At 43.6% G+C, this 13,354-nt stretch overlaps 1 protein-coding gene across 5 annotated transcripts in view; it reads left to right on the top strand.

The window, feature by feature from the left end:
• SUFU (SUFU negative regulator of hedgehog signaling) overlaps positions 1–13,354 on the top strand; it is a 96,157-nt gene that overhangs the window by 57,244 nt on the left and 25,559 nt on the right. For 4 of the 5 annotated variants that reach the window (XM_040606102.1, XM_040606097.1, XM_040606100.1 and 1 more), the window contains 4 exons: positions 918–1,003; positions 3,065–3,137; positions 7,773–7,929; positions 9,444–9,555. In XM_040606102.1, coding sequence (XP_040462036.1) covers positions 918–1,003; positions 3,065–3,137; positions 7,773–7,929; positions 9,444–9,555 — 428 coding nt within the window. The remainder of the gene's footprint in view (positions 1–917; positions 1,004–3,064; positions 3,138–7,772; positions 7,930–9,443; positions 9,556–13,354) is intronic. The other variant, XM_040606098.1, reaches the window with a different exon arrangement.

Here is a 13,354-nt window from a genome sequence, read left to right as displayed (position 1 = left end):
AGTACTTTGTTGCTGGCTGGGGTTAAACCACAACAGATTTTGACCAAAAATTCAGTGTCATTGTAAAAGGTTTATTTAGAGTATCGAGGAAGAAAATAGGCGGCCATGGCTAAAATAATTTTTCATGCCAAAGAGTGAATCATTGTGCTCCAAGGCACAAACCAGTGGTTGATGGATCAGAAAGAAACTGCCTTCCTCTATCAGCTGGAGGGGTGTTTCACCCCTTCATTAGAAGGAGCTGATCTCAGCTGCTGTGAGACAGACATCTGGTATTGCTCAGTGGGTCAGCTCCTATCCTGAAAAGCAAACACCTCCTGCCTTATACAGGAAGGCAAAAGTCTGCAGTTGCCTGCAGTGATGAGTGGATTATGCCATGCATAAGCAGCTTTACTTTATGGTGCCAGGTGAGATGTAACCAGTCAGCAAACTGAGTTGGTCAAGGACTTATGAGCACCAAAGCACTCCCTTGTGGCAGTGAGTCCCTTGCCTGACTGAAATTGTGGGTGCAATATTGCATTTGCTCCTAGCAGTTGGCTAACAGAGCAATCTTTTACATGTGCTTAGACCCTAACTTGTCCTGTCTTGTGTGGACTAGATTGAAAGTGAGAACAAACTAGTGGATTGTCAGTAAACCCTCATTTGTCACCATGCCCTCCTCATAGTTAGTTCACACATGCTGTGCAAGATTAAATGTTACATGAGTAGGGAACTTCATGTGGTAAGTGTAGAGAGAAAGCATAAGGAATTGCAGAATCTCTGTTGTCTCATACTCCACATTTGTCCCCATTCATCTAGTTAGTTTAAAGAAATTATGCTTTGTATCTGTACTGTTTGATCCAGCACTGCATGGTACATTTTCTCTACAGTTCTTGCACGGTTCTCATCCAGTTTAGTTTCTCTGTTTTCATTTATTTCAGATTGTTGGGGTTTGCACTGAGGAACTACATGCAGCTCAGCAGTGGAATGGGCAAGGGATCTTGGAACTGCTTCGGACTGTCCCAGTGTAAGTGCTCATATAGCCCATATAGGGGAGCATTCCCATAGAGAACAATTCAGTTGTTTATTTTTATTAACAGTCTTTGACTTGTTGATGGAATTTATTTAATCCTGTGCTGTAGCAAGAGATGGGAATTCATTACAAATCTGTTCTCATGCACAGACATTTAGATGGCAAATTAATGCATGTGGAAGTCCACATGTTCAGAGTGAAAGAGCATGAGATCTAGACAGCTTGATTTCCTTCCCCTTACGCCTGTAGTCTTTTCTCATTGGTTCTTCTGAGAGAGCTGGGATAACTGTTACAGGTGTCCTCTCTCTGTAGTTGAAAAGAAAGGAAAGGAGAGGGTCTGACAGTACCTAGCAAAGCTTGGGTGCTCTCTGAAAATGATAATGTCACTATCAAACTGGCCCCGCTCTTGGTGGGCCAGTTTGCAACAGGAGTGTTCATGCAAGTGAAGTTCTTTGTTCTTGCTCCCATGGCAAAACAAAGATGTCATTGGGTTAAGGAGGAGATGGGGTTTAAACGTTAAATGGTATATTGATGCTTTATTTGCCATCAAGCTGCAGCTAAACTTTTTTCTCTTATGTTTAGTGCAAATTATTGCAGTGTGATTGTAGCTCAGAAGATTATTATTTTTTTAAAAACAAAATGGTTCTGAGTATGTGTTCCCTGGGCACAGTAGTACACTCTCTAGTGTCACAGTGGCCTTTAATTGATTGATTATTTGGAAGAACCTTTGCTGCTGGACTTCCTAAACTTGAACTTTTCCCTTTTAGGCACAAGTGCAGATAATTCATGTGAATGCCCTAGAGTGAGTGAATTTGTCCAGCTGCAAGCTTTGTTTCTGGGACCCCAGTAAACACTGCCTGCAGCTCCCTTGGCTCCTCTTAAGTCAATACAGATACAACACCCAATCCTTAGTCTGTTCTTATGTTCTTGGGTTTTGGCTTTTGTGCTGTGGTACAAGCACCTTTCCAAGGATAAAATGAAACCCAAACGTACCTGATTTGAAGGCAAAGCTGCAAACTACTAAGCCGGTGATATGGAGTCAGAGTCAAAGTCATTTGCATCCCAGTGAGAAACTGAAGCAGGTCACACCTCTGCTGTTAATAATTAACAGCTTCCAAAGTGATGTGAAAAAAGAGTGGCTAGCGATGCATCTGAAAAACTGTAAAATATTAACTTTTATTGCTCCCAATACACAGGCTTTAGGAGACTGTAACCCAGACAAGGCCAGAGGGAGGAGGCTTTTGACTGCAATAACAAAGTATCTTGTGGAAAAATAAGAACATTTTAATGGCAATTCCAAAATACTTCAATTTTTACTTCAAATGAAAAGCAGCATCTAAGGCTGACTTTTGCAGTCTGCCTGCAGTGTGACCCAAAGTCAAGTCTCCAAGTAGTTCATCTTCACAGTAATCTGTTTTCTGTCACCTTTGTTGGGAAACATCTTGACCATTCTGACTTCTATTGCTAATGAAAACAAAGATTTCCTTGAACTATCTGAGTATTTGGCTATTAAGGACCAACTGGACAAAACATCTGTTGTGAGAATATTTATCAGGGCAATACGCTTTTTATGGTACTGAACATGACTTCAGATTTCAGCAGAAAGTGCAGTCCCATTGGGACCCTGCGCATCTTTAGATGTGTAATAGAGGTATAAGTCTTGACCCCATACCTTGCCCATCTTTCTTAGGCCTAGGCTACACTGGACTGCTCAGTCCCAGCTCAGTTACCTTTAAGATTAAAACCCAGTTCAGTCTTGTATGAAGTGGGTCCGCACAGGGGATGATAGTCTGTGTCCATCCTGACTGCTTTGCAAGACCTGCTGGTGCCAGACACTAGGCAGGTAACAGCTGGGTCATGGAGGGGCTTTCATTATGTATTTGGGAAAAGTAAAGGACAAATGCATGCTATGGGATGTGCACACAACACAGAGGGCCTTCTAGGCTTGTTTTAAACTCTTGTGCTTTCTTCCAGTAAAAGCCCACTCTGAGGATTCTGTTGGGGGGAGCACTAGCTAAAGTGCTTGTTTGGTTCATTACCTTTCTTTCTTTGTAGAGCTGGAGGCCCCTGGTTGATAACAGATATGCGAAGAGGAGAGACAATATTCGAGATTGACCCACATCTGCAAGTATGCCTTCAGTTTATAAAATGTCATGTCTTTTATAGTAGCCAGAGAGAATCAGTTTAATGGTATAAACCAGTTCTATTTTCTGTGAAGTTGCTGAGATCTCCTCAACATTTGCTGTAATCCTGGAAAACTCTTAGAGATTCCCTTTGTCCTCTCAGAAGTTGTTCAAGAATGCACGTGTCCATCCCCAGGTGGATGGCAGCTATAGGAAGTTAGAGAAGGGAGACCAGGAAAACAGAATCTCACATGTGAGACAAATTGACAAGATTTGAAATGCATATTTTAGAAAGGAGGAAAATAGAAGATAAAAGAACATAGAACAGTACAAGATTTAGAGATCAGGAAATTCCTCCTTTGTTTTATATGCAAACATAAGGAGATAGAACTTGCAGAAAACTCAAAACCAATTAACTAGTATCTTTTTCACAGCAAATGTGACAGTGTAGCTCATTCCTGTAGGATGTCACTTGAGGCCAAGTAGTGAGTGTGGTCTGAGAAATAATAGGAAGTCAAAAGTATCTCATGCAATTATTAATAATCCATGCAGGAAGATATATTAAATCTTCTTGTTCAGAGTTCAGGTTAAATTCTGAAGTTTAAAGATCACAATAGGACTTTTATGGGGGGGGGTTACTGTCCCCTGGGCTACTGCTGATCTGTGCGTTTGGGAGACAGTTCTCCATCCCTTCAGCAGAGTTATGGTACTAGAGTACGTGGTTGCCAGGCAAATCCAGTGTGGTGCTGACCTAGTTGCAGTGAATCACTGAGTATTTGCCTTTAACAGAGAAGTTATGGCTTAGCCTGGTAGGGCACGTGCATATGTGCACGTTTTGTACAAGCTATTGCATTTGCTTATGGTCTGTGTGTCTGCATCTGATTACCCTCAGTTGCCTTACAGCATCTTTTATTTTGAAAGCTTAAGAACAAACCCAAATTCTACTTTTACTGTTTTTAAGGATGTGTTCATCTGAAATAACTGCAGTCTGAGAGAGAGACACACACACACAAAATGTTCCACAAATGTCCCACAATGTGGGAACTAATACAACGGCAAGTCCTATGAAGTTTTTAGGCTCTTCAAAATTTTGCCCTCTCCCCTCCTGGAGGTGTTTCTGTTCAGCACACTGGTGATTCCTAATGACAACAGAGTTTTCAATTTACTGTAAATGAAAAGTAGCTCAGCTTACTGGAATCTGAGTCAGCCAAGGCAAGTTAAGGCAAATAAAAGAGTACCTCTGCCTCACCAGTGTGTCCTGCCACGGAAAGCTGCTGTGTCTGTGGTCTTTCCAGACTTTCTCACATTGAAGACATTTCTGTTTCTGTTCTCTCCTGCCCTTGCAGCAGTGCGTATGCGCAGGGTGTGTGTGGTGTGTGTGTGTGTGTACCTCCTTCCTGCTCTGCTGCCGCAGCCCCTGGGGATTCACAGGGCAAAACCTGCTGCTGCGGTGCTGAGTCCCGCAAAGAGCCTTTGCCGAGTGCAGCGAGCTAGGCTGTGCCGGGCTGGGCTCAGCCATCTCATGCGCCTCCTGCTCTGCTTAGTGGCAAAAGGATCAAGTGTCATTCGCTTGGCATTTTCTTGGTGGTGGTTCAGGGTGTGTGAGAGCTGTGAGGCAGCAGTGGAAGATAGGTGGAGGGAGCAGGCAGAGAAAATGGATGACTTTCCTGGGAGCAGGCAAGCACGTTGCCTGTCTGGGAAGCGGGCAGAGCTTGTTTTGAGCTGCATTGTCTCTTGTGGGAATTGGTTGAGGCCTAAGCCCAGCCCTGGCAGCAGCAGCTGTACTTTCTGTTCGGAGTTGCTGAGAATGTCTCCCAACTAAGATGTCATCCCAGGATGTCGGCAATTAACACTGTGGCAATGCTGGCTGTTTTCTGTTCAGCCAGGCTTCCCTGTAGGCCATTCAGATTTCCCTGGCAGCACTGTCAAACAATCCCTGTTGGTCCCCAGCTCTATGCTGATTCTCAGTGCTTTGCTTCTGTTTTAGCAGATATCTCAAAAGAGAATAAAGCTGATTTGAATTTCCTGAGTTGTGGTTGCTGCTCTGTGGGTCACGCTGCAGTGCTCTGGCGTGTTTAGAAAGGGATCAATGACTTATAAGAGCCTCAGAGCATCCCTCCCACATGCTGTGAGGAAAATGGGACAGAAACATCCTTTCTTTGAGGAAGGAAAAAACTGAACCTCCTTTGCCCTGGGCTCCTCCAACCTCCTGCTCAGGCTGCCCTTTCAAGGGAGGAAGAACAACAGCCCCTCAGCCCAGGCACATCTTTGCTGGCTAAAGATGGGGTGAAGCTGTGCATTGTCCCAGCAGAAAGTCTGCACTGGTTAGATTTTTGTTGGTTTTTTTCCCCCCCCTTCAGCATCAATACTTGCAAATGTTATAAAACAGGCATGTAAATTAGGCTGCCTTAGGCCAGCTCGTTTCCATCAGCCCCCCTTGATCTCCAAGGGAGTCAACAGAGCAGCACTTCTTCCCCTGAGGAAGTGCTTTGCAAACCAGCTGAGATGCAGATGATGAGTCCCTCTCCCCCTCCCCAAGGCTCTGTGCACTGTCCAGAGGCCCTGACTGTGCCTGTGAGCAGGGGCCCTGGCTGCACGGATGGAGAAGCACATCCCGCCAGACCCTCTGCCCTCTGGACTCTTCTCCCAGCTCAAGGGCAAGTTTGGTGGCTCTCCCATGCCAGTGAAAAATAACTCTGCTGACGAGCTATGCCTCCCCATGCCAGCTTATTTGGGTCCTCACAGAGCGCCACGGAGGGCTCCCAAAGGAGACACGTGCTAAGTCTCTCTTAGAGCATTGTTTGCATATGTAGGATCGGATGTATTTTTATTTCTTTTTCCACAACTCCTATTTGTGGGTGAAACAACTAATTTTATGTTTAGGATATAACAAAAGAAAATCCCAGCAGATTTATTATTGCTCAGATTTTCCCATTACGTTTTCATAGAAGCCAGTTTCCCCTGATGACAAAGATCCCAACGAGGAGCAGCCTTTCAGGGAGAGAGGCAGAAGGAAGGCAGTCTCTTGAATGCTTAAATCCAAGTCAGGACTGCTCTGGTCCTGCCCCCAGCCACAAGCTCTCGGCTGTTGGGACAAACAGCCAGTTTAGGGAGGTGATCCAGCTGAAAAAAAAAATAAAAGGAGTTGGCTCGAGGGAAGGGGTAGGAGCACATGGAAGAGGGTGGAACTACAACCACTGCAAATTACATCAACTTAAACTGCTGTGCAACCACACCCTGAGTGCTTGTGCTTATCTTTGAGCTGCCCAAATCCTCTCTTGAATGGTCACAAGAACGGGCAATACTCTTTCTAGGGCACAGCATGCACAGCTGGGCAAGGAGAGGAATGTATGTGGGGTTTAGCTTAGAAAATGCTGCTTAGGGAATGGATTTTGCACAGCACTGGATGCTCCCACTGTCTCTTGACTCCAGTGGCAAGGTCAAACTGGAGGGTAGTAATAATGAGCAGAGAGAGATGCTCCTGTTGCGTGTAACACAGCTCTGCTCTTCCCTCAAATCTTCAAAGTTTCTTTTCCCGCAAGCGGTGGGACTTACCACCTATTTTGACGTGACCCAGATGTATGCATGAGATGGAGATCTTGCTGGTGCCACTGAGCGGTACCAGAAGTGACACCCCTTCAGAAGAGGGGAAAACGAGCCTGGTTGCTTAGGTGCCAGCAGGAAGAGCAGCCCTTCCTTGGTGTGCTTAGCCCTGAGTCTGTTCGGCTCAACATCACCCCCTTGTGGGACATAGGTGAAAATTCAGACTACTGCCAGTTCCCCGGGCGGGTAGGTGTCCTGTGGGAGTTTTGGCTGTAGCAGGGCAGTCTTGTTGGTGACACATGCACGTGTCCTTGAGAAAATGCATGGTGTCTGAGAGCATCCAGCTGCTTGTGGTTGATGTGTAACACCTTCTGAGACCCAAACGGTGGTTACATGCTTGGAAAGTCCAACTTGCAAGGGACGGAGTTTGTGTATTTTGCTGATAAAGCTATGCAAAATCTTTGACATTGTGAACAGGCTTGTGTCTCCTTGCATGTTTGTCCTTCACTGAACACCCCAGCACACTGAAAAGCAGCGGCTGGCTGGCCAGTTTGCAAATTATGAACTCTGGTGAATGAGTCTCTCTGTGAGCTGTTTTCATTGTGGGACTCCTTGGTAAGCTTGCAAAGAGAGCTTAAGTTTAGTTATTCAGAGATTTTTTTATCATTGACGTAGAATAGGTAGACTGCCAAGCTGTGCTTCTTGCAAGAGTGTATAATGTAGTGTCATAAATACTTAGAATTGATGTAAATTGGAGCTAACGCTGAAAGAACCCTTCATACCCTAGACCATTGATTTCCACCTTTCTCGTTCCCTGCTTTGTGCCTGACAGGGTCATGTAGTGAAGCAGCAGGGAAGGGGCAGGCGTTTGGACTGACCTGCTATGGAAAGGGTTGGTTCCAGTTCGTACCAGCTCCCTGATTTGGCTCAGTGTGCAGTCACTCTTAGCTGATACATCGAAGCCCAGGGGCCAGAGAGCGGAAACTGGCTGCGAGGGGAGGATGTGCAGGAACTGCCAAAGGTTGGGTTGAGCCGTGGGTTCCAGCTCAGGTTCAAGCTACGCCCAAAAAAGTCTTGGGGTTTTGGATCTTTTCAAGCAGGAAAGAGTCGATAAAGGGATTGAGACAGATGGCTCAAACCTGAGTGGAGTGAGTGCCAAATGTGCCTGGGATGATCTCAGCCGACCCCCAGAGGATGATGAAGACAGCAGGAGCATTTGCATTGGGACCCAGCCACGGCGGCTCTCTGGAAAAGGTATGAGGTCTTGGGCCGAGTCACTGTCGTGGCCTTTTGGCTTGTTTTCTGATGGGTCTGGGCAGCAGGCTGAGTCATGCAGCATCCTGGGGTTCATAACAAATGCCACATTTACTGGAAGGCTCACTATGTCTCAGGGGAGTGAAATGAATTTTGGTGTGGCCTCCTTGAGGAAAGCAGAAGAGAAGAAAAGAGATCTTCCTTCTTGTTTTGTCTAAACGCTTCTTCCAGTTTTTAGGCTATTTCTAATCTAAATCTGCAAAGTTAAACGGAGCACTGGGTGAAAGTAGGACTGTGAACACCTGCAAGATGAAGCAACTGCATTTTCCCAGGCTGTGTTTCCTTACTAACATTGTCACTTCTTGGGTGGCAAGTTGGACTGACACTGCATGTTGCTGTAGCTGAATTCAAGTGATTCTTGCAGGTACAGAACTTTGGAAAAAAAAAAATTAAATATGGTGGAGTTCTACTTTGCAGTGAGATGCCATCTCACGGTACAGATGTCACAGCCATTACATATGCTTGAAATTATGTGTGTTACCTTTCAAATGGGTGAAGCAATGTAAAATTTGAGGGCTTGAGATTTTCTGGACTTCACGATGGTTACCGCAGGAACGGTGTCTTTCTTGGTTTTGAGTCCATGGTAAAAAAATACTTAAATGCATATACAGTTCCTTCTGGCGTCTGTGCAAATGTTTTGAACTGCGCTGTATCTAAAAAGGCTATTTTCCCTAAGCTCTGCAAATGAAAAGACCAAGACAGGTATACACGGTGATATTTGCATATCCTTCAAAAGATTTTGAAATCATTTGGATATATTTTTCTCTACCTGATTCCCACATTTCTCAAAAAACGATGAGGAAACTTGTAAGAAAGGTAGGAAAGCATCCTATTAAAGTATTTGGCTGTTAGACTTTAGAGAAAAATGAAAAAATAAAAAGACTGCATCTGAACTGCATAATTTGCAGTTTATTTTCAAATGTGAGCTTGAGGCTAGAGTTTGCCCTGCATAAAATCCCTTTCTTTTATGCATCTTGTTGTAAATTAATCAATAGATTTGCAAAAACTGGGAACCTCCTTGCACTCATTCCGTAAAGGAACAAATTCCTGTTATGCCTAATGGGAAAAGTAATTTCCAGCGGAAAGGCTGGAAGTGTCAGGAGGTTCTGTGAGAGCTGCAGAAAGAGCAAACACCTCATTTATGAAAGGACACAAAACTACTCAGAATTTCCTCATTGGGAGGGCTTGGTACCAAATGTTCCAGCTCTCCTTGTCTGACATAACATCACAACCCAAACCAAGAGAATTCAAGCTAACTTTATAAAGTGAAATAACTCTATAAAGATGCAGGAAGAGCTGTTAAGAAGTCACCTTTAGCATCTCTTCGTTGATTTCTGAAGGGTTTACATGAAACGCACCACAAAAACAGAAAGAAAAAAAAAAGTTTGACATCTTCTTGTGTCTGTGATGTTTCTGGGGACTCTAAATCATGTTTAAAAAAATTCTCTTTGCAGATACGGAGCAAATCAGGGAGACTTTGCGGAGAGGGCTTGAGATTAACAGCAAACCTGTTCTACCTCCAATAAATGCACAAAGACAGAACGGGTTGAACCATGACCGAGCACCGTAAGTTTCACCCTGCACACTCAGACGGTGGACAGAGGGAGGCTGCAGAGCTCAGCATGGAAAGCAAAGTTAAAGCTTGGTGGGAAAAAACTTGGCATGGGGAAAGGAAGGCTAGCAGCAAATACTTGCAAGGCACAAGGACAGAGGGAGAAGAGTTGTTCGGGTTGGGTTGATGGGCTAGTACTCAGGAGGGCAGATTTTTAGAAGGGTTTTGGACTAACCTTGCTAACACAGAGTGGCTCTGACTGTGTTCTGTAGAACCCACTGTTCATGGTGTACAGTTTTTTAAATCAGACTGGTCTGAGCCCTGTAAAATGTACTGCAGTGAACAGTGCTATGGTACCCAAAGAGCTAGGTGGCATAGAGGCGTTTGCCAATATTTTTTCCCTGAGCATTTTGTTTTCAAGCTCATAATTACAAACCTTTTGGTTAAAATGTTGATTTTTTTTAAAATTATTTTTTAAAGTGACTTTTTCAGTGAATCTGTAGGAAATAACCTGTCGTTTCAAGCCATCTGTATTATCTGCACTTCTATCTTTTTGAGTTTCTCCCCATCCCTTCTTAGGCTTATTTCAGTTGCTAGTTATATGTCTTCCCATAGTTTTAATGTTTTCATCTGAATGATAATATGCATCTTTGCTGCACACTTTCCTCTTCGAGTTTTCTTTGGTTTCCTTGTCTCCAATGAACGTTTTTGCTTTCTTGTTCCCAGAGTAAAGACAATAATGACATCAGTTCTTTCCTGTAGCGCCAGACAGGGACAGCATCCTGCTCTGTTTTAATTCCTGTTTCTTTCTTGTTTCAAGCATTTCATGAGAAAAATATTCCTCATATTTGGTTAGCACCCTCATGTCTTTTCTTGTTCCGTTTAGTGTGTGACTTCTGATTAACCTTATATATGAACATTTCTGAGTTGCCTAATCGTTAGGGGAAAGTATTATCTCAATTGCTGATGCTGTATACTTATAAGTAAGATGAAGTATTGGTGCATATTTAAAAAAAATCTTAAGTGGCTTTATTATTGCTTTAGGAATAATCTTGCTTTTGCTATATAGTAATTATAAACAGCCAGATTCTGACCTGACTCAGATTTTGAGTAGTACTTCCCTGTCTGAAGGTTGGTCCCATTAGCCCCACTAAAAAAATAAAACTATACCATCTGATCTGCACAAATCATATCCAGCCGTGGAAGGCTCAAAAGGATTGAGCGGGATTTTTCACAGATATTGGGCTCCTGCATGAATCTGCATGCCCAGTAAAAGCTCTGAGTTCACAGTGTTTAGGGATGACCAGAAACATTTCGGGTGTGCATCAGTTCAGGGAGGCAGCTGATGGGTAAGCCTTAATGCTGGGAGGCAGTTGTTGCTTAGATAAGAAAGCTTTATGTTATTCAGGGTAAGATAAACAGAGATATGCTCAAGACAGAGCGGTGAAAGGTTAGCAGAGGTCTAAGATGAAGCACACAAATATTTACCTGGGTTTTTAACTGTTCTGAGACAGAGAGGAAGGCAGGTCAAATTCAGAGCATCATATCCATAACAGTGCTCTTTGTTGCAAATCTCTTACCTGTAGCAGCTGCCCACCCGCCCACGCTTCATGAAGCCTGAGCAGTGGAAATTCCCAGTATTTGCCTCCTGGAAGATCAATACGTTTCTCTGAGGTCCATGGTTACCACTGTGGCAACTGATAGCTAGCCTGTGTCTCCATAATAGCAGTTCAGTTAAGGAGAGCAAGCTGTGTATCTTGCCAGCATTACTCTGGTGATAATTAGTATCAGAGGGACAGAGGAGATCCCCTCAACTTAAAACAGCAGTGTGTCATAATACTTTCTTCATCCATCTTACTGACTACTTTGAGAGGAGTTTGGAAAAGGTCTTTTTCTACTTGTGCAGTGGCATCTGTTCTCCAGTTCATGTAGCAGATACAGCGGGACTTGTTCAATGCATTGATCATACTGAGAGGGGTGGTTCGTGCTGGAAAGCAGTGTTTACTCGCAGCCTCTAACTAACTGGTACTTAAATCAAACCTGATGATTACCCTTACTGAGGTTAAAACTTATCAGTCAACATATTTTCCAGCCCAGTGTGGTATAGACGAAGCAGAAGAGGAAGATCTTCCTAGGTCTCAGCCTTTCTTAATACCCTGTCTCAGCATGTCTTAGGCATTTCAGCAAAGTTGCTCAATGTGCTATTAAGTACGTGAGCATGATCTGGAGACTCGTGTCTGCAGCTGCTATGGAGGGATGTAACTTAGGTGTTCAGCTTTTGCGCGTAGTAATATATCTACATCCATATTCCCTACTGTAATTGCAGTGGCAAAGGCTGAGACGTAAAAGGCACAAAACCTAGTACAGATACAGTCACTTCATCAGATTACAAGCAGCTGAGATGGACAGCTCTGCATATGGATACAGTTCTTCTGGTGCAATCCTTGCTTGGGCCTGGCAGGGTTGGGACTCAGTTCTGTCCTTCACTGTAAATCTTGTGTAATTGAAGGCAGGTCATTTAGTTATTGAGCTTCAGTTCTGAATCTGTAAAATGGGACTAATAACAATGTCATCTTCTTGAGGCACTACAAGGATAAATACATTAATGATTACGAGGTGCTGGCTGATGGGAAGCAGGCTTGTGTGTAATCATATCCTGCACTGTACACACCAGACCATAAAACATCAAACCTGTGGTTTGTTGCAAGGGTCCTGTGAATAACTGGTGCATTCTTAGGAACTTGACAGAAACACTCTGTTGGGGCATGGCAGATTGTTCCAAAACTACTTTCCATAGGGAGCACTGCAGAACCCCAGGCTGTCAAATTTGCACCCAGCTGACATTAGGATGTTGAAGTCTGACACAGGCTCTAATGGCTTTGTGCAGGAGAGGAATGTGCTGTTTATTTACCATTGATTTGCAGCCACTGACTGCTTTCCTAGTAGCTTTCTTCCCTTTCTTTTATGCTAACCCTACCACCCACACACAATAATCTATCAGGGTTTAAAGCAGACAACCTGTTCTGCATTCAGAATCACAAGATAGTATCAGAAACACTCAAACTTTTGAATATTTATTTGTATGAAATGTGGAGAATCTAGATTCCATACAGATTTCCCTGTCTTTGTGTAGTTACAGTTTTCAGCACTTACACAAAAGCCTCACATTGTTTGGTTGCAGATAGGGCTTGATTCAGTGTTGTGGCTCCAGCAAAGCACATACTTACATGTTAAGCATGCATATTACCAGTTGTTCACTGTCCCAGAGTCCTAAAAAAAAATTCCTTTGAGAAAAAGCTGGTTTCTGTCAAAACCCTGTGGGCAGCTGTAGTACTTTGACTCATTAGTGTTATTACTGTAGACTGTGTAGCCCTTTTTCTCCTAAGAATATGAATAAAAGCACTCTTAATGCTTAAAACTGCAGTGGACATCTGTTTCTCAAAATGACTGTTAGCTCAGTTCATAAGCAGCCATTAAATCAGTTCATATGCATTAAACAAAAGAACATGTAAATTAATCTTTGGAAACATGACTAATCATTTTGACCATAGGTAATATAATACTCTCAATTACTGCTTGGAAAAATGAGGCGTGTATGAATACAAATGTACTTTACAGTGGCACGTTATTTATTTCTTAGAACCCATCAGCTTAGTAGGTGCTGCTCAGACAGACCGAAGGGCAAGGCTCCCAGTCTCCTGAACTGTGCAGATTCACTCTTGTTGTATATGATGAGCTGTTTATGTATATGATGAGCAACATTTAGATGTCAGACTAAACACTGCTGCTAAGACCCCAGTGGGCTGGAAGCTC

The sequence above is a fragment of the Falco naumanni genome, chromosome 9 (assembly GCF_017639655.2).
Source record: "Falco naumanni isolate bFalNau1 chromosome 9, bFalNau1.pat, whole genome shotgun sequence".
NCBI lineage: Eukaryota > Metazoa > Chordata > Aves > Falconiformes > Falconidae > Falco > Falco naumanni.
Note: the sequence above shows the minus strand (reverse complement) of the source record. Positions and strands in the feature narration are given on the sequence as shown.